Genomic DNA, 24,229 nt, shown 5'->3' with positions numbered 1-24,229 from the left:
GCCGTGACGGGCCGGTCACAGTCTTTCAAACGAGGACACCACTCAGGCCAAACCACCCCTGTGGCCCTCTGGCTGGAGGTCCCCCCACCCTGGCTCAGCAGCCCCTTGAGAAGAGCCTGAAGACCACCCAGAGCCATCCTCAGTGTCTACAGGGCGGGACGCGGTGCCCCTCCAAGGAGAGCAAGCCCCTACCCCACACTGTGGAGGGGGGGGGTCCCATCCTCTGTATGTCAGAAAATTGAACCTATGCAGACCCATCTACACAGACTGTCCTTCCAGGAACCTCATGACTCCACCGAGCGTGTGCAGACACCTGGTCACATTTACTCATTTTGACTTTCTTTTTGATGAATCTCTCTGATTTTAGTTCTTGAAAGTCAAATACTGCAAGCCTTTTCAATATTGTAGTCACTTCAAATCCTTTTGGAAGGGAAGTGATAAGCCTTAAACATGGTTGAAAGAACTGTGCTCCCAAAACACTAAAAATTTCTGAGTTTCCCTTTCTGCCCATCTTTTTCCTTTCTTTAACAGATGAAGTGCAACGCCTCTGATGCCCCCTTAGGACCGCAAGGCTCCATTCTCCGAGGGTCCCATCATGAAAGAAAAGTCTGAGGTCAGGCTGGGCAGAGACCAGAGCCCGTGAGTGCAGACTCGGGCCCGGGCTGCGCTACAGAAGGAGAGTTGGAGACCACCAGTTAACAGTCCCCTGGGGTGGCCAGGCCTGCCCTGCCCACCGTTCTGGAGAAACGGGGACGAATGTGTAGCAGGGGCTGAGTTTGGAGCCCCCGCCAGGCTCACTTCCCACCACGAGGGGCTGGAACTTGACAAAAGCCTGCCCCAAAAAACAGGCACACCGCTTGCTCAGCTGTCCTCTCTGCATTTTGGCATAGGATTTTTTTTGTGAGGCGTGTGGGATCTTAGTTCCCTGATCAGGGGTTAAACCTGGACCCCTGGCAGTAGAAGCAAGGAGTCCTGACCACTGGACTGCCAGGGAATACCCGGCACAGGATTTTTGAAATCCATGAAGCAAGAGGAAATGAAGACTTAAACTAATGAGAGGCTAAAGCCACTCATCCCCTTAGCATTTCTCTAAAGCTACACTTCAACCTGAGGGGAGAGCTGCTGTCACACAAGGAGCAGGCATACTCCCCTTTGCCCCCCACCAGCCTCCTCGGGCTGTGGATCAGAGTTCAAAGCTCCCCTGCTCCTTGGTGAGGCCATGAGCCCCATGGCTGTTGGTTTATATCCGACCCAGGGTACCTGTCTAGAAACTGACTGTCCCCACACATCTTACTCCCATCTAACTCAGAAGCTCAAGGCCAACCCAGACACACAGGGGAACAAGTGAAGAAGCACAGCACGACAATGAAGCCTGGGTTCCTGCTGGTCCCATCTGTCCACGTGCCTTCTTTGGGGAGAAGCCCGTGGCGGCGGAGCCCTGGCTCAGCTGTCCTCCCCCTGGGGCCGTGGGGCCTGAGCGTCCATGGGGCACCCTACTCAGGGCCAGTAGCCGCCGCCTTCCATCTGACCTCTCAGAGCAGTGGTCCAAGCCAGGCCCTTGCTGGGGGTGGCGCGTCTGGCTTTGGGGGCTGTTTCACCTCTGGAGTGTGCTCCCCCCACAGCCATAGGGAGGCGCTCTCACTGGCCGAGAAGGTGCCCGGAGGAGACCGTGAGTGAAGTGCATCAGCTGAGGGAGGGGACGGCCCGGCTGGTCCCGGGAGACTGTCTGAGGGACCCCTGCGCCGGCCGCACTGAGGCAGTGGCTGCAGACTCCCGCAGGAGTCCGGCCCCCAGGCCTGCCGGACACTCACTCCCGCACACAGGCGCCTCTCCCTTGGCCACGACTGCCTCGCTCACAACCCACCTTCAGTGCTGCTATGGTCGGAACGTCGGTGCCCCCCCAAATTTGTATGTTGAAATCCTCACCCCTCCAGATGCTAGGGTCTGTGCTACAGAAAAGAGGCTCTACCCTCTGCCATGTGAGGACGAAGAAAAGTCCGTGACCAGGGAGAGGGCCTCGCCCAACCATGCTGGCCTCTGGAGCTGTGAGAAACACACTTGCTGTTATAAGCCACCCAGGCTGCAGTAATCTGTTACAGCAGCCAGAACGAACCAGGCCAAATCCCGGCTCTGGGGTCCTGATGTGTGCTCACTGACACCCCCCCCCCCATCCCTGAAGCATGAAAACGCATAGAGCACTGGAGTGGGCCCTGCAGTAACCAAGCCCTAACTTACACACGTGCGCACGCCCACACACACACATTTCAGTTCAGTGGCTCAGTCGTGTCCGACTCTTTGCGACCCCATGAATCGCAGCACGCCAGGCCTCTTGTCCATCACCAACTCCCGGAGTTCATCCAAGGTAAGGAGCAGCGGCTGCGCTTTGCTGGAGTAGCCGTGAAGAGATACCCCATGCCCAAGGTAAGGGAAACCCAAGTAAGATGGTAGGTGTTGCAAGAGGGCATCAGAGGGCAGACACACTGAAACCATACTCACAGAAAACTAGTCAATCTAATCACACTAGGACCATAGCCTTGTCTAACTCAATGAAACCAAGCCATGCCCGCGGGGGAACCCAAGACGGGCGGGTCATGGTGGAGAGGTCGGACAGAATGTGGTCCACTGGAGAAGGGAATGACAAGCCACTTCAGTATTCTTGCCTTCAGTATTCTTCCCACAAACAATATGAAAAGGCAAAATGATAGGATTCTGAAAGAGGAACTCCCCAGGTCAGTAGGTGCCCAATATGCTACTGGAGACCAGTGGAGAAATAACTCTAGAAAGAATGAAGGGATGGAGCCAAAGCAAAAACAATACCCAGCTGTGGATATGACTGGTGATAGAAGCAAGGTCCGATGCTGTAAAGAGCAATATTGCATAGGAACCTGGAATGTCAGGTCCATGAATCAAGGCAAATTGGAAGTGGTCAAACAAGAGATAGCAAGAGTGAACGTTGACATTCTAGGAATCAGCGAACTAAAATGGACTGGCATGGGTGAATTTAACTCAGATGACCATTATATCTACTACCGCGGGCAGGAATCCCTCAGAAGAAATGGAGTAGCCATCATGGTCAACAAAAGAGTCCGAAATGCAGTACTTGGATGCAATCTCAAAAACGACAGGATGATCTCTGTTCATCTCCAAGGCAAACCATTCAATATCACGGTAATCCAAGTCTATGCCCCAACCAGTGACGCTCAAGAAGCTGAAGTTGAACGGTTCTATGAAGACCTACAAGACCTTTTAGAACTAACACACACACACAGCGGGTGCCTTTTCTGGGAGCTGAGACAACTGCTGAGAGGGCACGTGCACAAGTCATACAGTGTGACCTCGGGCAGGGGGTGTGAGTTCTGAGCCTGTCTCCTCCTCTTTAAAGCAGGGATGGAAACAGCAGTTCTTCCCTCCCAGGGGCTCTGTGTGCGTTTACTGAGACGCCCTGTAAGTTTGGCTGGGTGACAAGCAATCAGCGTCAGCTCTCCTCTCCTGCCCTCCAAAATACCCTCAGGAGCGCCTTGAGAAACAGAGCCAAGGCGTTTAATTAACTCAGTACATACTTACTGAATGAGGGAATGCTTAGGAATGGATCTTAATGCTGTTATTAACCAAGGTGCCCAGAATGTCGCCTGACTCAGCAGTGTCTCGACGGCGGGCGCGGGGGGTCGTGGACAAGCTGCCTGGGCTGTGCAGGTACGGGTCCGCAGGGGAGGCCACTGAGGGTGAGGACGGCAGAGGAGAGGGGCGGCCACCAGGGAGAAGGGAAGGAGGGTGCGCGTCTCTGGGACAGAGTGGCTGGCTGCCCTGCCCTCCTTCCCTCAGCAACAACCAGGCTGCCTGGGCTCAGCTCTGGTATTCTAGCTATGCGGTCCTGCTGGGACAGCAGCCAGGCCTGAACATCACCTTCAGGGGGCAGCAGTGGTGGTAGGGGGCGCGGGGGAGACACAGGGCTGCTCTCTAATCACCACCAGGCCGGTCCCTCCCTGGCCCTGCAAGCTCATGCTTGTACCGCAGTCAACAAATCCAGTATCCATCGCCTCCCCCGAGCAGTGTTTCCAGGCCCTTTAAGATCACATTTATTTCACAAGGGCAGGGAGAACGCAGGGCTGGCCGTGGAACAGAAAACACGCCATCACCGCAGCCTGGAATCTATTTTAGGATCTGGCTGGTGCCGGGCTTCACTGCTGCGCTCCGCGGCAAGAATTTTTATTTATAGCTGGAGTAAGACTGTCTGGGCCCAAGAGTCTATAATGGGACGGGCTGCCTGTTGGGAGGCGGCATGTTTCTGCGGAAGATCTATGCGTGCTCGAGTGACTTCTGCGGAGGAGGAGGGGCACCTGGCCCCCCGCGTCAGCCCTGATCTCACAGTCAAAGTGCCAGCAAGAGCCACCTCATGATGGTGGGGATGGCAGCTACTCTCACAGAAGGTGTCCTGCTGGGCAGAGGAGGCGCTGAAGGTTTTATGTGAGCCACCTCGTTTACTCTGCACCAAGTTACAGTCCTCCTTACGAAGATGCAGAGACAGGCCGGAAGGGGAGCCGTGGACCTAGTAAGCCACAGCTGGGCTCAGCTCGACAGAGACGGTGCTGGGTCAGCCCCCTCACACTCAGGGAGCACTCTGGGCATGTGACAGGCCCTAAGCTTGCGATCCTGCAGCTCTGCAGGGTCTGGTCTGCTCGCTCCGCTCAGAGACCACCCAAGCGATGACCAACCTGCAAGAGGCAAAGGCCTGACATACACGTCAGACACATAGAGCAAAGATCTACCCTCGTGAGAGACACAGGAGCCACCAACCCACTCTCTGAAGTACACACCTGAAAGAACCACTGAGTCTCCTGGGTGTGAAGGAGGAGGGAGACTGCCTTGATGGGTGGCCAGTCATGTGCTAGGCAGCAGAGCTTCCTGAAGCTGGCCAGGCACCAGTTTTCAGTGCCACTTCCTTTCCATTACATCCTGGCATGAAAGATGACTAGGGACAGGCCCTGCACTGTTGGCAAGAAAGCAGGAAAGTAGATCTTCATAAGAAAACCTCTGATTCCTCAACATGACAGACATTCCATCTAATCCCTGTGACTATCAGAGGGCCGGGGCCCAGAGGAGGCGGTCAGCGTGCCAACAGCCGAGGGCTGGAGCTGCAGGCCAGAGGACCATGACCGTTACGGCTACTCCAGGGTGGCTCGGGCAGGCCCCAAGCTCTGGAGAGCACCCAGCCCCGCCAATCATCACAGCGACTCCATGGTGACGCAGGCCCCACGCTCTGGAGAGCGCCCAGCCCTGCCAATCACGGGAAATGCACTTGTCTGAGTGAGTGGACTGACCATGGCCCCAAGTGTTCGGGGGTGAAGAAGCCGCCAGAGATCAGTCATTACTATACACCCTTGGCTCCAGCGAGGCTTGTGACTTCAGGGGTTTGAACACTACTTGGCGAAAACAGATACGCTCTTGGACAGCTTGTTTGGGGGCTTAAAGTTTTATCCATCATTTGGGAGAAAACATATTCAAAGGAGCTGTAATTTGAGGGTGGTTTGGGCTTTCTTCTCCTATAGTGAGCTGGGGGCTCAGCGGAAGCGTCCTTCAAACAGGGCCTGCGAGTGTCCACACAATATGGGCCTCAGTTATTTCTCTTGGAAGGAAGTAAAGCTTTGAGCCGATGCAAAACACATAGCCTCGATCTCCTGGGGAGGGATCTCCTGGAAACAACCACATCTTATTTGGTTCTCAGATGGGACATGACCATTCTGAGATCACCAGGAAGGACCCTTGATAATGGTTCTTCTCACTCCGTGGGGCAAACTGGCCACAAGACTGCCTGTCTCCACTCTCCTTCCTGAGCCTAGTCAACTACATGTTTACAAAAGCCGTCTTAGGCCCGGAGGAAACTTCCTTCTTTGAGGTGCCTGTGTTCATTTATAACTACTACATGTTAGATAATGTCAGAAGCAGAGTTTTTGAAGCCAAGTGGCAGGGTCAGAGGCCGATGCTGAGAGCTCCTGTGCTCAAGGCAAGGAGAGACACTGCTGTGGGTCCCGTCGTGGGAACAAGGAGCCAGCACTCAGCTCACCCAAGGAAGGCGGCATCGACGTCACATTTGTGCAAAAAATGCCTTCTCTCTTTTTGAATTCATTTAAAATTCTAATTTGTAATTCTACAACAAAGGATACAGAAGAACAAAAATGTCCGCTTGGGAGAATCTTAGGGCAGGTGAAAGCAGAACCCTACTAGGCTTCCTCTCGTGCTTCAGACTCCTGCATTTGAATCACAAGATCTTCCTTGAAGAACACTACATTTTTGGCCAATGGTTTCATGGCTAATTATATTTTTGTGAGAACCTCCAATACATCTTTGGAGGCTCTGTATATTCCTTAAATATTAACCTCAGGGCTTCCCTGGTGGCTCAGTGAGAAAGAATCTGCCTGCCAGTGCAGAAGACACAGGCTCTATCCCTGCTCCAGGAAGACCCCACACGCTGCAGAGCAACTAAGCCCGAGCTCTAGAGCCCGGGGACCACAACCAGGGAGCCCACGCGGCACGGCTGCTGAAGCCCGTGCGTCCTAGAGCCAGTGCGACGAGAGGGGCCAGCACAGTGAGAAGCGCGAGCGCCAGAGGGGACCCCGCTCACTGCAGAGAGAAGCCTGCACAGCCACAGAGACCCAGTGCTGTCAAAAGTACATAAGGAAATGACTTCATTTTAAGAAATGCTTCTCTGCACTAAAGAAACAAACATTGACCTCGATAACGTCAACTCTTCATACGAAGATTTAGTACAGATTCCACAGTGATCTGAATTCAGTTCTAGAAACACAACTCCACTATTTCTCACTCAGTGTGGCTTTACGCAGCACGACAGGGGCTCTAACTCACACCTACCCTTAGTGCCCTACGGAGAGCCTGCGGTTACACTCTGTCCTGCGTCAGAACACTGTCAGGACGAAGAAAGCGTGTCTCTCGACGTCCAGCCTGTGCACAGGCTTTTCTTTCTCCTGAGCCTTCTCGGGTCTCAACGCTTACTGGCCATTGAGCAATTCATAGACATCAACCTGACACTGTACTTTTCATGATGGGGGTCTGATTCTAACCTCAGCTCTGACTTAACACTCTTAGCTAGTGGTCCAGCTTCTCTAGTCTGGTGTCTCTGTCTCCAGAACGTGAGTGAACGTTCCATCACAGAACAGGAAGAAGAGCCCCTGGCAAGCTGACAAGCAGCCTGAAATCTCAAGAGTAAAGGCAGCCATCAGCGCACACAGGACCTTCCTAAGGGCCTGGGGGCCTTGTGGTCCCTGACCAGTAAGACTGTCACAGACTACATTAGGTCAGCGTCGTCATCAGCGAGGGGAGGCAGGGAAGTTCATGTCTGAAGCTAGTCTGCGAGAGCTGTCCACAATGACATGAGCACCAACAAGAGTCAGGGAGTCTTTAGGAGGGACAGAAACAGCGGGGGCAGAGCAGCTGCTTTGGCGAGCCCCCAGGACAAGATCCCTAAGGCCCGGTCCTTGGCCCTTGGGTGTCCACCGCAGGCGAGGCAGGCTCACCCTGGGCTCAAGGTGGGGGCCTGACACACAGCCACGCTTCTACCTCTACCTGAGGGGATTAGGATCCCACAGGAGTGCTGGCCCGCCCATGCCTCCTTCTCACGAGGCCGTGTCTGGGCTCGGAGCGGCAGTGAACTTGGAGGTCACACTTCAGGGATGCGCTGGCCACATGGGCACCTGGTTGTTGAGGAAAGGCAGAAAGGCACAGGAGGAACATTCTGGAGGAGCCACATCGCATTTCAAGGACCCAGCAGACTGGAAGAGGCTGCGAAGATCTCAGGCCAGACTCAGAGGGGCCTGCAAAGACTCCTGCGTGGCTGGCAAAACAGCCCTGCTTTCCTCGCTACTGATGGTGCTGGGGGCCGCTCTTTAGCAAACCCTGGGAGGTCGGGCAGGCGACAGAACAAAGAGCCGGAGAGAGGTCAGCTCAGAGGTGAACCTGCCTGCCCGGGGCCCTTGGTACTGCCCATGGACCCTCCCTCTTCTCTCAGAGTAAGTTTGCTCTGAGCAGGCGGGAAGCCAGTGAGGAAAAGACGATGTCAGGAAGACACAGGGGACAGTCGGGGAGGCGGGGGGGCTACTTAACCAGCAGGAGGGCACACCTGCTGCGGTCCACAATCTTCCTTCCTGCCTCCCTCTCCTTCCCTGCTTGGCCTTTCCACCTGTCAGATGCCTTCGTCTCGGTGATGGCTGGTGACTGGAGACTGACGAGGGGGCAGACAGGGTGAGCCACCCCCGGGCAGGTCCTAGGAGGGCCCGTGTGCTGCAGCGTGGAAGCCCGGCCCGGCTCTCAGAGGGTCACAGCCAGCAGCTCCACCCACCGTCTCCATTTAAACTGAAGTCCTCAACAGGATACACATGACTTTCTTACCCGAGAGACTTTTAAAAACAGAGGACAGTCATTATGGGTATTTCTGAAGTTCTTCTTTTGGGTCTTCTAGAAGTTTTGATTCTCCAGAATCATTTTGGAAGCCAAGATAGTAAAGAAAATATTTCAGCAGAGTCCTAGCATCCAGCTTTATCTCTTGGTGACAGTTAATATCGGTGAGCCAAGAAAGAATAGGCCTGGAGGGAGGTGGCTTTTGTAACATCAGTGTTGTAATGTCCAGAGGACTGGAAACCCTAATGGTTATTAACAGGTTCCCAATAATAGGTTGGTCGAGGGAAAAGTGAATATGGACCCAGCTCAGAGCTTCCAAGACTTCTCACCACTAGGGTTCAGAATAGAGAAAATGCAAGCCCAGGAAGGGCCACAGTGGGAACAGCAGTGGGAATCCAGGGTGGTGGGGGAAGGACTGGGGCTGGAGGGACGGGAGTTTGGGGGGAGGTGGGAGTCGGGCAGTTAGCACAGGCAAGGCCGCAGCAAGGACAGGGCAGGTGGCCGGGGGTACGAGTGATGGAGGAGAATCCAGGGGTGGGAGGAGGACGCCAGTGCCACATCTGAGAGGTGTACCTCAGTGGGCCCATCACTCAAACACTCAGCCGTGCCATCAAGGGGCAGGCGTACTACAAGGCCTGCTGGAATTGGAACAGGCACGAGGGGGCCAGCTGCCCATGCCCGGGGGTGGCTGCACCTAGCTCTCCACATCGTTCTGGCCTCATAGTAGCTCATCATTTCCCTGAACACCTTCTTCTACCCAATTGGTCTTAACGTCCTAGATGCCACATGTCTGAGCAGCTGTCCAAGTCTCCTAGAATCACAGTGCATGCCAGGAAGGAAAGGGGGGTCTGTGGACTGGGGGCTAAGCAGACCCAGACAAAGATTGTGAAGAGGAGGGTGGGCACCTCCCAGGAACGGGAGCAGGAACACGTCTGGGGACAAGCAGGAAAGAGCGGTCAAGGCTGGGCCCAAGCCCGGAGGGCAGCACCCAGGAGGAAGCAGCAGGTTTCGACCGCAGGGCAGGATGCGCGAACGGTGGGCTGTTGTCACCCCCTCCAGACGCTCTCCCTGGGCCTCAGTCCTGAGAGTTTATACTTGAGACAAGCTTCTACTCCCCACCTTCAGGCAGGTCCCTCACTGACCTTCATCTCCCTGAAACCTTAACTGGCCTTCAGACCACAACTCCGGCGCCCCCTCCTGACACCGTCCTGCCCCCACTGCCCACAGCCTTCCCCAGACGTCTGTGACCCTCACCCTGCTGCCCACGCCCTGCCCGAGCCGGAGTCCCCTTTCCACTTGACCCACTCTGCCTACTCCCTAGCACGGGCTTCTCAAGGACAACGGGCCGTCCTGCTTGCCCTGGCTCCTCCCGGCTGCCTGACCCACACCGGGAGCGGCTCTGTTCCTACCACACCCCATCTTCCGCGGGGCCCTGGAAAAGGGGCTAGGCGTGCCTCTGCAGCGCCTCCATCACGCTAAGCTGACCAGCGCAGGTTCACTGCTCTACAGTTCCCTGGGCAAGCTTTTCAATCTTCCTGTTACAAGGCAGAAGTAATAGGCCACTGGGCAAAGAACTTCAGATTTGGCACCTGCTATTTTCCTATGAGGCAGCTCTTGGGAATTCCATGCTGGACTGATGACCCAAGTCCAGGGATGAAGGAACAAAGACATTTGGCAATGAAGCGCTGCTCCAAGAGCACATCAAAGCCCTCTGTCTGGGGCTCATCTCCAAATGTAAGCAGAGAATATACATGAAAAACGTACTGGCATTACCGCTAAATCATTTCTCTGGGGTTTCTGCATTTCAGATGTCAACTATTCCATATATCTAGGCCATCACTAACATTCCTGGAGGCCTGGAAGGGCTTCGCTTCAAGTGAAATAAAGCGCCCTTCTTAGCTCACTCCTCTCAGGCTCCTTTGTGGAGCTGGTGCTGAGATGCAGGATGTTGTAAGACTCCTCTGTGTGCTGAGGGGAAAATTATGACATACTCATACCCCAGCTTAAATTAAAATGTCCTCGAATTCTCTTTAATTCTACAGTATACAGTCCAGTTCATTCAGTCTTCTCCCCAAACTATTCAAAAGGGATGTAGACATTCTTAGGAAAACTCACACTTACTTTCTGTTTGTAGAGGGGAGGGGAAAAAAAAATGTCAAGACCTAGGATTGTCTCAAGGCCAAGTTTTGCAAGATTTGTGAAAAGAGCTGTCAGAGGTGGCTGCTGAGGAAACAGAGGGCGTCTGTGCACCAGAGCCAGGGAGGGTGGGGAGTGGTCCTGCCTTGCCCGGCGAGGTCTGGGAGCTGAAGGGAAGACTGCATCCCGAGGTCCCCTCAATGGGGAGGACCAGCTTCACTTGGGCACTGGGTTGCTCCAAATACGGAGAACGGACAAGACCACACTGGGAACCCAAGCTTGGAGAGGGCTCTGACGTCACCAGGTCAACCTGGTCATTCAAGAGGGCAAAGGCAGTCCAAGCAAGTGAAGACATCTGCCGAGGCACTCACGCACAGGATCAGAACAAGCCAAGGCTAGAACCCAGAACTCTAAGACAAGAGCAATAACGACAGACGTTCCAAGCTTACTACCTGCCCAGCAGTTTCTTGTGATTTTACTTAATCGTCCCATTCACAGAAGAGGAGGCAAGGAAAAGTGCTACCCCAGAGGACTGAACTTGAGGCCTGGGAGGATGCGAGTCACCTCGGGACGGGTCCACCGAGCTCCCTTGGAGAGTCCTTTCCTGAGCCCTGACACCCAGGGTGTCACTAGACAGAATCAGCAGGAGGTGGGGGCGGTCAGGTTCTTGAGCAGATGCAGATCCCAGAGGAAGACAGCAGACCTGCACAGCCTCTGAGGCGTCAGCGCCGTGTGTCTGCAGGCAGCACGCCAGCCCTCCTCCTGCCACCCCACCTCCACAGGGTGGCCTGCGGAAGGGCCCGCCCAGCGGAGGTCGAGTCCACTCTCCTTCCCAGGCTGCACTGCCTGGGGCCTGGCCCAGAGGATGCATGCCAGCCCCACACTGACGCCTTATGATGCCTGCAGGTTTCCATCTGTATTCCTGGAGCCCAGCCGACTGCCCTGTGAACAAGCCCAGGCTGGCCTGATGCAGCGGACAGGTCAGGAGGGTCACTGCCAGACCAGCCCCCACTGGGGTGCCAGGGATGTGGGCGAGTGCAGCCCTTGGCAGCCAGGCCTGTTCTGATCAGCACAGCTGCGCTGCTAAGCTGTGTCCTAGGCAAGGCTTCCCTGGTGGCTCAGCTGGTAAAGAATCCGCCTGCAGTGCGGGAGACCAGGGTTTGATCCCTGGGTTGGGAAGATCCCCTGGAGAAGGGAAAGGCTACCCATCCCAGTACTCTGGCCTGGATAATTCCATGGACTGTATAGTCCATGGGGTCACAAAGAGTCGGACATGACTGAGCAACTTTCACTTTCCGGCAAGGACAAACGGTTACTGCTCTTTAGGCCACAGGTTTTGGGGTGATTTGTTACATTAGCAAGAGGTAGTGAAAGCTAACTGATGCAGCTCTCTTAACTTCAGCTCCATCATACTGGATACAGGCTGCTCTGCTTCCTACGTGAGGAATATTCCTTTTTAAACACAGAACACTACAGGGCTGACCCAATGCCCAGTGGAGAACAGAATAAAAAAGCCAAAACATCTCTGCCAGTTTATGTCTGAGTCATGATGCTCTGAGCGTGGCCACTAAGAGTCCCACCCCAACCCACTCCAGCCACTCACACCGACCTTCGGGCCACCCTTCCTGTCTGGGGTCTGTGGAGGGCTAGAGCCAGCGACAGGCAGCAGCATGCATGTCGGGAGGCATCGGCCACAAGGGAAAGGTCCTGCTCTCCAGGTTCCCGGTAGCGAGTGCAGGGAGCGACTCACCGAGGGCACAGGTAAGCTGCCGTGCCGGCTGAGAAAGGAGTTAGAGACGGACACACTGATGCCCGGAGCGGCACTGCCGTCCTCGGGGGTGAAGGCCACTTTAGTTTGCTGGACACAGTAGGAGACAGAGGAGAAGGGAGAAGCAGCACAGGAGGCCTGCTGGACAGAGGAGCGAGGGCGGAGACGGGGCGGGAGGGAGAGAAGCAGAGAGCAGTCAGGCACGTGCACACGGAGGGGGCGGGCTGCCCCCTGCCCCGCTGGCACCTTCTGGAGAGGGATGGCTTCCGGGCCCAGCTAGGGGTCTAGGACGACCGTCGAAGGCGAGCTGGGGAGCGGATGCCCTCTTCACTCCTGTGAAGAAGCGGCGGTAAGATGGAAGGAGCCACGCGGACCTGTATGTGCACCCCAGCTCCTCCGCTTCCTGAGGGCCCCAGCACTCCTCTGTGGGAGCGACCGTGCTTCAGGGTGTGGAGCAGGAGCCAGGCGGCCTGGGCGCTAACCTTGGCCTTGCCACGTGGGGCCAGCTTGGCATCAGGCGTCACATGACGCTCTCTGTACCTCAGGTTTCCGGCAGATGGCTGTGTGCGCGTGAAGCACCTAGAACCAGGCCACCCTCAGGGTACGTGGGCCCACAGGTGTACCTGTCATGCTCACTTCTGTCTGGAAAACAGGGTCACACTTCTCGCACTGGCACTGAAGAAGGGGCGCCCAGCAGTCACACACGGGGTGTCTCACGTGTCTGGGCTTCCGCTTCTGCTGTGGGCTTTGAGCCCGTCTCTCCAGCTCTCTCAGCCTCACTTTACTTAAAGTGGGGGTGACAGGGGCCACGGGGAGGGGATGTTCACAGGATGTTTGCCCACCCTCCAGGGCTCCCTGGCAGCCTCTCCCTAGAGAGCCCCTTGGACCGCCACCCTGCCTCGAGGTGAGGTGATGTGACTCTCACAGGGCTGGGATTCAAGCGCGTCCCTCAGGGTTCTCTCCTCAGGGCTCAGCTCCTGTGGGCACCACGGGACACAGAGGACACCCAGGGCCGGGCAATGGGCACCTGTGCACCCAGCAGGAGGGGCTGAGAAAACCAGATCTCAATGAAACTGGCCCAGCTGTTTAACTAAACATTTTAGGTCAGGGGTCCCTGAGGCAGGCATCTATGTGTCTGCGGTGAACAACAGAGACTCACATTCGGGCATATTCAGCTGTCTGTGGGGAGAGCAGGGCAGGTGAAGAGCTGAGACCTGAGCACAGCTGGGGAGACACAGCTGGTTAGTGCAGGACTGGAACCCAGACCCCAGCCTGAGCCTGGCCCGCCTTCCACAAGACAGGCTGCCCCTGCCCCAGAGCCCCCTGTGCATGGGCTCAAGGCCCAGTCGCAGGACTGCTGAGGCCCAGGCAGCTTCCAGGAGTGACCTCAGGACCTTCACCGCCTGGCCATCTACCTCCCAGATCAGCCAGGGCAGCGTCCCCTCGCAGGGGATGAAGGCGGCCCTCTCTGGTTGAGACGAGCGGACCAGCCAACACGAGGGCAAGAGCAGGTGCAGCTCTGATGCACTGCCCTCCCGGGGCACCCTTCCTCGAGAGCTTGGCTGGACTGGGCGCTTCGCTTCTAGAGCCTGACCGCAGCCCCTGTGGTTAGGAGGCTGGTGGCGGACAGAAGAGGGTTGAGAGGTGTACCCGAGTGACCCCCGCTGGTCCCAGCGTCTCTCCAGCCTGCCCACAGCCTGACGGCCCCTCTGTGCTGCCTACGTGGAGTCCTATGCAGGAGAGGTTTTAAAGGAGGAAGGGTGTGCCGGCCTAAAACACAAAGCGGCTCTGTGTCAGCCACCCTGCTCCCACAGAGCTGGTCCTCACTGGGCCGGCCCCGGCTGGGGGGTGCAAGGGGTTGGGCAGTGAGGCCCACTATGTAAATCGAGGCCACAGATGGCCCCGCACAGACCCTGCCCTGTGCTCTGATTGACTCCCTCCTTTCGGGGAAGTCTATATTGCAGCCACAAAAGAGAGAGAGAGAGAGAAAAGTGTCTACAGAGAAAGCAAACATTCTGAGTACAAGCCAGTGCCAGCTGCAGGGGCCTGCTCTGGAGGAGCAGCCAGTCCTGCAGGGAGAGATGTGAGCAGGAGAGCGGGCCCAGCGGCCCAGGCCACTCGTGGGCCCCACCTACCAGCTGCCGCTGCTTTGGGGGCAGGGCGGGGGGCGGGGCGAGCTCGTGCGGGGCGTCGCCGGCGCTGAGGGAGTCGTTGAAGCCGTACACCTCCATGAGCAGCTTGTTCTTCTGCTGGTACACGTGCTCCTTCTGGGGCGTCTGGTAGAACACGGAGGGCTGCGGCTCCGAGTAGTCCTCGAGCAGCTGCATGTAGGCCAGCACTGCGGGCACAGAGGGACCGCGCTGGGCAGGCGGCGCGCAGACTGCAGCCCGCCCCGCAGCGGCCCGCGGGAGGGCCCGGGGCAGTCTGCGTGACCGCCACGCGGACCTGGGTGCCGCCCGTATGTCACGAGGCCTCTAGAGGAGAGGGTGGCATGGGGGTGGGGCGGGGGGCAGGCTCTGCGGGAACTCCCTTCCTTTCCCCTCCGCCCGTGAACCTGGAATCGCGCTAGGAAACAGCCTGTGTTTAGAGAAGTGCAGGGGCGCACCCACTCCTGGCGGAGAAGCCCTCGGGGTTTTCCAGCCTGTCGAGGGCAGGGCCGTGGCTGGGGTGCAGGCTGCTGGGCCCCCTGCCCATGCCTCCGTCTCAACTCCTGGACCGTCCCTGGGGCTTTCCGCACGTCTGTTGCGGCCGCTCTTCCTGCAGCCCTGAGAGCCCGACGCTCCCGCCTGAGCGACTCAGGCCCCAATGAACTGGCGTTCACCGAGGCCCCTCACCCGTGTCCCTGCCCCAGGAGCCCCTCTCAGCCCTGCGCTCCGTCCCTTCTGGGCCCTTCTCATGGCTCCTCATGAGCTAGCTGGGTTTCTCACATTCATCTGATCGTCACTGAGCATCTGCGACGCGCCAGGAGCTGACCGAGGTGCTGGCACTCCACAGGGGCCAGCAATGGCTCTTTCACATGTGGGGGCTGACCCCCTCCCCAGAGAGACAGAAAACAGGCCGAGGTGGGGGTGTCCCTCAGAGAACAGCCAAACAGGAAGGCGAGGGGGCTTCTCCAGAACATGGTGAGGATGGGCGGAAGAGTCTTCCAGGAGGGGCAGAGCCCCAGGCTGGGACCAGGGTCTGCAGGGCAGTGCTCTGCGGACAGTGGGGGCCTGCACGGGCGGGGCTGTGTTAACTGGGCAAGGAAGGGGCCTGAAGCACGGGAGGGCCGGGCCCCGCCCCGCCCCGCCCCGCCCCGCCCCGCCCCACCCCAGGAGCTGCCTGTCTTGAGAAGCCTGTCTGGAGAAGCCGAGAGAAGACAGTTTGGGGGGTGCTGAGGCTGTTCGGGTGAAAGACTCCATGGGGGTGGGGACTGCTTCTCGCTTGAGGGCGGAAGCTGCTGCCCAAGGACAGGGACCCTGTGCCTCCCGGTGGCTGCTCTATCACCGGAGCCTCGCACACCGCTTCACAGAACCAGCGAGCGAATAGAAGCCATGGCCCGGCACCCGCCCTGTCGCACTGAAGCGGGCTGCAGCCCCCGCGGGTCTTGAGGAGGCCCTGAGGGTAGGCAAGACGCTCTGGCCACCGAACGCTGCTCTCCCTCCCAACAGAGGCTGTCGGGAAGCTCCTCTTCCAGAGGGATGGACCCTGAGGCAGAAGTGCTCAGGCGGGGCAGACAGACCCTCTCCTCTCTAGAAGCCCCTCAGGCAACGAGGCCTGGCCCTGCGCTCACCACGCAGCCTCACAGCAGAGCTGCTGGCTCCTTCCTGCTGGACCCACGTGGTGCCACCGCCGGAGCCCTCTCCTCACGCGGGGCGTCCGTGTGGCCCGCATCCCTCTCCTCACGTGGGGCATCCGTGTGGCCCGCACTCCCTGTCTCACACGGGGCATCCGTGTGGCCAGCACTCCGTCTCCTCACGCGGGGCGTCTGTGTGGCCCGCATCCCTCTCCTCACGCGGGGCATCCGTGTGGCCCGCACTCCCTGTCTCACGCAGGGCATCCATGTGACCAGCACTCTGTCTCCTCACGTGGGGCGTCCGTGTGGACCACACTCCCTCTTCTCAAGCGGGGCATCCATGTGGCCCGCATCCCTCTCCTCACACGGGGCATCCGTGTGGCCCGCATCCCTCAGTCTGATGCAGGGCGTCCGTGTGGACCGCGTCCCTCTACTCAAGCAGGGCGTCCGTGTGGCCCACACTCCCTGTCTCACACGGGGCATCCGTGTGGCCAGCACTCCGTCTCCTCAAGCGGGGCGTCCATGTGGCCCACACTCCCTCTCCTCAAGCGGGGCGTCCATGTGGACCACACTCCCTCAGTCTCGCGCGGGGACATCCATGTGGAGTGTACTCCCTCACCCCACGTGGGGGCATCAGAATAGACTTTACTTCTCATTTCCGGCGGTGAGGGACCAGCCCCATCTTCAGAGCCAGACCTTCCTGAAGACCCTAGAGGGTTCTGACGAAGTGACTGCTGGAGCTGACTGAACTTGGGGGCCTTACGAAGCAGGGAGGGGTGGCCCGGAGTAGAAGCCCTCTTGCTAACACCAATCTACTGGTGTGGACCCGACCCCCGCACTCCTCTCCTCCAGAGGGTGGTGGGAGCTCTGGGTGTCAGCGGCCTCTGTACACACGTGTGCTCAGTGGGTAAGGTGCTTTCGTCAGGAGTAAGTACTGGCCTACTCAGTGTGACCGTGCATGCCCCAGGAGGGAGCGAAGGGGTGATGGGGCCAGAGAGGAAAGGAGGCCGGCTCGGAAGCTGAGGAGCCCAGGGGCGGGGGCACGGCGGACACAGCCGTGTCGGTCTGGAGCGGGAGCATCCCCCTTGGTCACAGCTCGGCGCCAAAAGAACCCTGGGTTCCAACATTAAGACCGAGGCAAAGACAAGTTTGCAGGACAGTCTTAGTGCTTTCAAATGACCAGAAAGTTGCCTTAACTGGAGAGCTAAACCAGACTTTCAGGCTAGCTGGAGGGGCGCAGAAGGAAACGCCCCTGGCACCTCTGTCTGCAGCTTCCTCCATGCCCTGGCTTCCTGTGAGGGAACTTCCATGACAGACGGGAATGACACCCTCAGCCCTGCGGAGCTGCCTTTCCCTTCACACTGAGGCCACTACCCGAGCTGGGGGCATCCAGGGCGGTCACTAGGCGGGCACCCTTCTGGGCATGGGCCAAGCACACACGCTCGTCTAGGGTTGGAACGTGGGCTCCACGTCCAGGTCACAGCAGTCTCCTGCCGGACGCTCCCACCAAGGCCAGGGCATCCTGGGTGGTGGGCTGACGAGGCTGCACACAGAGAGATTGTGGCAGCCAGTCTGCCCATGGAAAACAAGGCAGAACCCTGCAGGTGACATGGGGACAGGGTGGGCAGAGAGCCAGGCCACGTGCAGCAGTCGGGGAGCGACCAGAAAAGCAAATTCCACACAACGCATCTTGGGAACTGGATGGCCAACTCACACTTAGGAAACACTCAGAATATAAAGCCCCCTAAGTTCGGCTCTACCCCCAGGCCCTGATCACATCAGGTATCAGGGCCTCTGGTCCAAGCAGCAACCCTAGACTCGAGTCATCCCGTGATACTTCAGGGTCTGTGAGCAGAAGACAGAGTGGGACCAGGGGCTTCTCTCTAACGACTCCTGCGTACTGCCAGGAGGCCTCAGAAAGGCCCTGGGACGGTGTCTGCCCTGCTTTGCCGTGACGCTGCCCTGAGACTGTGGTCCGTTTTTCTTGGTCACCACATGTTCAGGCCAGGTCAGCTGACTACCATACGAGAGGCCAAACACTCTGTGGAGACCAGGCCTGAGGTTCTGCTGAGACCGTGAGGAGAGGTCAGCTCACCAGGCTTTAAGAACGACCCCCAGGACTGACAACACAAGGCTCCCGGGGGCGTCCCTGTACGTGTGGGTCTGCTTTTCAGAAACGATGAGGCCACTGGCTCGACTCCGAATCACCGGCTCAATAAGCGCACCACCACCTCAGGGCACGGAAGGCCTGACCCCACAGCAGCGCGGCGGAAGCTTACTGTGCTTGTTTTTCTTCTCGGGGAGAGGCGGCGGTTTTTCTGGGTCACCCGTTGATTCAGAACCAGTGAAGTCACCCACGAAGTCGACAGAGGCTGAGGAACCTCCTTGCTGAAAGGGAAGAATAGCAGCGAAGGGCGTGAAGGGGATGGACTGGACGGAGGCTGGGTTCTGCAGGTCATCCTCGGAGATGTTGTCGTACTGCGAGGGGTGTCGCTCGTAGGACGCCCGGCAGCCAGAGCTGTCCAAGGTCTGGGAGGCCGCACTCCTGCGCTTCTTCTCGGGCAGGGCTGGCGGCACGTCTGTCTGCTGCCCGGGGGCTGAGGACCCATCTGGCTGGGGACAGCTGCCCAGAGGCAACTGGAGAGGATGGCCAAGAAATGGAGACCCAGACTCCCCCAGGGACTCTGGCAGCGGGCTGAGGTTACAGGCCACTTGCTGAGGTATCTGGTCTGCGGTGGAGAGGTCTTGCTGAAGGAACTCGTAGTCAGGATCGTAATGATCTGCATCCACACAAAAGGGAAGCACACCGTGAGCCCTGGCCCCGCAGGAAGCAAAGACCCCTCCTCTTCCCTGACCCGTCCTGCTCAGGGGACACACCCCCGTCTCGTCCACAAAGACTCCCGCTTTACTTTATAGGACACACTTTTCCACTGCTTATCAAAGTAAAACTGGATGGGAGTATGACTGGTGTGTAGCCTATTCTTCACACTTTCCCAGATTTTTAAGTTTTACCTAAAAGAGAAAAACATGCATGGCCACTGTAGAAAACGGCCAAAAACACTATGCCTAAAGCAAAAATCACCCACAGCCCCATAACCTAACTATAATCTCTGCTGACCACTAGATGGATTACCTGCAAAGTTTTTCCCCCCGGATACTGTTTTTCGAACTCAGAAAACACCATATAAGCAGTCTTGGCTTGGTCCACTGGTCGCTAACTCAGACTGGTTTTTAGCACAGCTGCATACTATTTCTCCAAGGGGGTGTGTCAGGAATCTGCTGATTTCCTGCACTGAGTGGTCAGGTTGTTCCCAGGCTACCAAGGCTCTTCATGATGCTGAGATTAATGTCTCTACACGGAAATCCTCCCATAAACCTCTGACTGTGCTCCTAAGATAAAAACTCTCAGAAGTGAAGTGTCTAGTTCACAGGACACGAACAGCTCAGTGCCCTGTGCGCCTTCTGCCACGCTGCCGCGGACCCCTCTGGCCCCACCACCCGAGGTCAGCACGTGCTGCTCACTCGCCTTCGTCCTCTGGCAGAAGCTTCCCGGGCCCTCCTCTCCGTTTACAGCTCTGAGCACGTGGGCTCCCCTTGGGCAAAGGGAGTCGAGTGACACACTGGTGGACCAACTGTAACAACAGTGGCCGCTGCCGTGTCTCTGCGGTCTCACAGTGTTACTGCAATAAACTTTCAACCCCCTTCGGAGACAAGACTCTGGCATCCTCATTCTGTAGAAGAGGACACCGTGGCTCAGATCCTGATGAACTTAAAGTCAACAAAGCCAGCGATTGGCCTCACCATCTGACCTCACAGGAGCCACCAGGAAGTGTGAAGCTGGCGGTGGTGATATGCATGCCCATGGCTCACCTAGTGTTTCACAGCTTGTGTTCCGGGAGCACTGCCCACTGTCCCTGTCCAGAGAGGACAGCTGCTCGTCCGACTTGCTGAGCTTGCCGATGCTGCTGCAGGGCGACAGGCGGGGAGACTCACCGCTGTACGAGTGGCTGCCTCCCGACAGCCGTCTCTGTGCGTAACAGTCCACGTCAAAGTCCTCGTGTGCAAAGTGAGAACAGGCCCAAGTCACTGCTGAGGGGTGGCGGCTGAGCCCAGGGGAGGGAGCAGGTGCGTGTACTTGGCGAAGGAAATACTGGGAGGTGCACAAACTGGCTGCAGGCAGTGAACACCACGTACGCAGCGCCTCCGAGACAAGGGGCCTCTACAGGCGCTCGGAGTGAGTGCTCTGATCGAGGGAGGCCCTGGGCTGGGCCCCGTCTCCCCACCCTGGGAGGGAACCCCACCACAGCCTGCAGAGGGAAGGACCACTCAGGAACGGGGGCTGCCCAGGGAGAGAGCTCCTCCCTGTGACCAAAGACAGGGACTTAAGACCACTGGGCTTCTTTCAGTTTAGGAACCGATGCACCAGACCCGAAGTCCACCTCTGCCTTTCTGGATGGGGCTAATTACCTGCCTATTAATTCCAACAGGCAAACTGGAGCCACTGGTGGCTCGACTCATGGGGGCCACGACGGCCACACGGGTGGGGGATGGAGCCGACTGTCTCTTCTTCGGGGGCAGTGCTGGTGGAGGACTGAAACAGAGCAAGGAGCCCATCAGACCAGACAACCCGAACAAAAGCCTTTATACAGACGCCAGGGTGTGGGGTGGGAGGCTCTTCATTGTTAGACACTGGTCCTACTTTCCACCCTTTCAGCTCCCACCCCACTCCCCTTCTGCCAAAAGCCTAGCGTCTGAAAGTCCCTGCTCTTTCCTTTCATGACAAACGGTACCAGGTTCTGCTTGGCTAGGACTAAAAGCCAGCGGCTGGGAGTTCTCAGGGCGAGGGGGCAGGGGAGGGCGAGGGGGCAGGGGAGGGCGAGGGGCCAGCACCGGGCCAGACTCCTGTCCTCTGGAGGCAGCGTCCCGAGGAAGGTCAAACCACCAACGTGCCTGAAGAGTAAGTTCTTCCCCTAATGGCACCATCTTCTTTTTGGCTGGCACCATCCATTTGTGAAATTACAACAGAAATAGATGAGAGAGCTAGGAAAATAGAAAGTACCTGTTATCAACCACCCTAATGCCAGGTAAAGGGGGCTTGGGGGGTGCAACCTCTTCATCCATAGAGTCTGGGAGCCCCTCGGTTGACTGTGACAGGCCGGTCGTCTTGTTTAGTATCTCCATCTCTCGATCCGTCAGGGGGAGCTCAGACTGGCTGGAGGGTTGAGGAGAACTCGGGGTTACAGAAGGCCCCAGGGTAAGCACAGACCCTGAGAGTGTCAGGATGTGACCGGGGCAGGGAAGTGTCCAACGGGCCCAGGACACAGAGCCAACACTATGCCCTGGGCTCCATGGCAAAGATGGGGTTTCAAGTCCAGTTCGATCACCCACAGAAGCTTGGCCATGGCCCCTGAGTCTGCACCTTGGTCTCCTCATCTATGAGAGGGATCTCTGGACTGCATGATGCTGGAAAATGGCCCCAAATGAAGGTGTCATTTTTTTCACTAGGGGCTGCGAGTAGAAATTATCGCAAGGCCTTAAACTGTCCACATCACCCTCAGTAATGCTCTCAAGCCAAACCCCTAAAGACCCAATCTGTCAAAGCTGTTCCTCATTACGGGAGGAAGCGGGCCAAGCAGAGTGCAGGTGGGGTCACCCTGCATATCACACGGTGCCCTGAGAGAAGACCGTGTTGAGACCAGACAACCATTCAAGATGGGTGCGAGCTACGCACACTTCACGGTAATCTGGGCTCTTACCCAGAGGCCACTGAAAAGGGACCACAGGCCTCACAGGACACGGTCTGCCTGGCAGGGGCTCCCTTCTTTCTCAAGTGTCCACCGACCGAGACCGCAACCCCTGGAGGGCTTAGTCAGCACTCACCTGTCAGGTTTGCAGGCTGGGGAGCTGGGTTTCACGGGACTTGTTGGAGACGGATGCCCCTGCTTCTCGATGGTGAGTCTGACCAGCTCCTACCCCCACACAAGAGAAACGAGGTGAGACACGAGGAGCGCTCCTCACGCTGAATATCCTGACAAGGTGGCCAGCTGTCTGCCCTCCATCACCCGGAGTCCCCACTCACCCTATGGGCGAGTATTGTTTGACTCAGGTAACCTTCATGACTTCCCAAAACAATGCCCTACCCGCCCAAAACACCTCCACAGCGCGCAGAGAGGTTTCGCATGCATAAAGATACTTCCTCTTGGGAGGGAGAAATGACCAGCCCACTGTCTCAGAATGACTAACTTCATCACACAAACTCCTGGCAGTGACTCCCAGTTGGTTTGTGGAGGAGGACCTGCTCTGAATTCTCTGAAGCCAGGACGCTGCCTACTAACGATCAAGCTTGAGGTCTGGGGTAAGGTGGTTTCCCAGAGTGAGCTGTCTGTGGGTGCAGCATCGGTGGGTATCCAGAGATGAAGGGTGGGGATCTTTGTCACCGCACAGAAAGTTCAAGGCTTATCACCTAGCAGAGAAATGACTTCAAAAAAAAAGTTTTTTTTAATAGGAGAAAAAAAAAATTAGGGTTTACTTGGTTTTCTTTCAATGCTAATGCATTTCCCCTGACTTTGAAGAGTTTTGATAGCTGCATATACCATATAAGACCCACTCAAAAAATACAGAATGAGAGACTTCCCTGGTGGTCTAGTGGCTAAGACTCTGTGCTCCCAATGCAGGGGATCAGGGTCTGATCCCTGGTCAGGGAACTGGATCCCACATGCCGCAACTAAGACCCAGCACAGCCAAATAAATAATTAAAAAACAAACAAAATGTTTCCAGCACTCTCTCTAGTCTATCTGCCCCTCCCCCACTGACTGCTTTCCCACTTCTGTTTCTTGGATCACTTCTGCCCAGGACTTGATATAAGTGGAACCACACAATATGCGCTCTTTTGTGTCTATCTTCTTTTTCTGAACAGCTTTATGCCATAGAATCCAGCCATTCAAAGCGTGCAATCCAGTGGTCTTCAGTCTGTCCACAGTGTTGGGCACCATCAACACAGTCAACTTCGGGGCTCATTGTTACTTCAAAAGAAGCTTTGCGTCTCTAGGGGCCCCTCACAGCCACTAGTCCACTCTCTGTCTCTGTTCATCTGTCTTCTTTTGCTCAGTGTGAATGGCTGTGTCTCTGTGTGATCCTTGCTGTTGCTGAGTTATATTCCAGTGTATGGATAAACCAATTCCTTCATCCATTCTCCTGCTGATGCACTCCTGGGTAGGACCTTCCTGTGTCTCATGAGAAGGTCAGGCTTTCATCATGAACAACTATTTCTAAAATTACAGAGGAGGCAGCAGTGGGAGAAAGCGGGACACCATGGCAGTGTGCCCCTAGATCAGATTGCAAAGCTTCTCCAGCTAAAAACACCCTTCCCAGCAACCTCAACAAGTATGCTAAGGCAAAGACTTAATACCTTTCATGGTATTAATTTCCTTCATGGAACAAGCGTTCTTTGAAAAAACACAAAAACTAGAAAAAAGGTGAACACACCAAAAAAAATACCAAAGAAATTCACAAATGTAAAAACCAATGGTCAATAATCATTAGAAGTTCTCTAGTTCTGATGGTAATAAAAGCAGAAACTTTCAGACTTCCATGATAGAGGGAAGCAATGATTTGGGGAGTCTTTCTAAAAGATGACCACTTGTCAGTTCACATCAAAAGCCTTAAATATCTGCATATATTTTATAACAATTTAACCCAAGGAAAATAACATGGATATGTAAAAAAATTAAGCCACAAAGAATGGTCACTGTAGCATTCTATGTCACAGATAAAATCAGACTAGTCAATATTCCAGAATTAAATATTCACTACTAGGTACTGATACAGGTCAGGAAGCAACAGTTAGAACTGGACATGGAACAACAGACTGGTTCCAAATAGGAAAAGGAGTACGTCAAGGCTGTATATTGTCACTCTGCTTATTTAACTTACATGCAGAGTAGATCAAGAGAAACACTGGACTAGAAGAAGCACAAGCTAGAATCAAGATTTCTGGGGGAAATATCAATAATCTCAGATATGCGGATGACACCACCCTTATGGCAGAAAGTGAAGAAGAATTAAAGAGCCTCTTGATGAAAGTGAAAGAGGAGAGTGAAAAAGTTGGCTTAAAGCTCAACATTCAGAAAACGAAGATCAT

At 56.3% G+C, this 24,229-nt stretch overlaps 1 protein-coding gene across 14 annotated transcripts in view; it reads right to left on the bottom strand.

Moving 5' to 3' along the window:
- The window catches only part of RAPGEF1 (Rap guanine nucleotide exchange factor 1), a 136,446-nt gene that overhangs the window by 21,756 nt on the left and 90,461 nt on the right, over positions 1 to 24,229 (bottom strand). For 7 of the 14 annotated variants that reach the window (XM_069582136.1, XM_069582138.1, XM_069582140.1 and 4 more), the window contains 7 exons: positions 21,969 to 22,057; positions 21,148 to 21,300; positions 20,556 to 20,679; positions 19,959 to 20,142; positions 18,368 to 18,868; positions 14,449 to 14,651; positions 12,296 to 12,454 (listed from right to left, as the gene is read on the bottom strand). In XM_069582136.1, the coding sequence (XP_069438237.1) occupies positions 12,296 to 12,454; positions 14,449 to 14,651; positions 18,368 to 18,868; positions 19,959 to 20,142; positions 20,556 to 20,679; positions 21,148 to 21,300; positions 21,969 to 22,057 (1,413 nt within the window). The remainder of the gene's footprint in view (positions 1 to 12,295; positions 12,455 to 14,448; positions 14,652 to 18,367; positions 18,869 to 19,958; positions 20,143 to 20,555; positions 20,680 to 21,147; positions 21,301 to 21,968; positions 22,058 to 24,229) is intronic. The other 7 variants (XM_069582143.1, XM_069582144.1, XM_069582137.1 and 4 more) reach the window with 2 other exon arrangements.

This window comes from Ovis canadensis, chromosome 3, assembly GCF_042477335.2.
Source record: "Ovis canadensis isolate MfBH-ARS-UI-01 breed Bighorn chromosome 3, ARS-UI_OviCan_v2, whole genome shotgun sequence".
Classification (NCBI taxonomy): Eukaryota; Metazoa; Chordata; class Mammalia; order Artiodactyla; family Bovidae; genus Ovis; species Ovis canadensis.
Note: the sequence above shows the minus strand (reverse complement) of the source record. Positions and strands in the feature narration are given on the sequence as shown.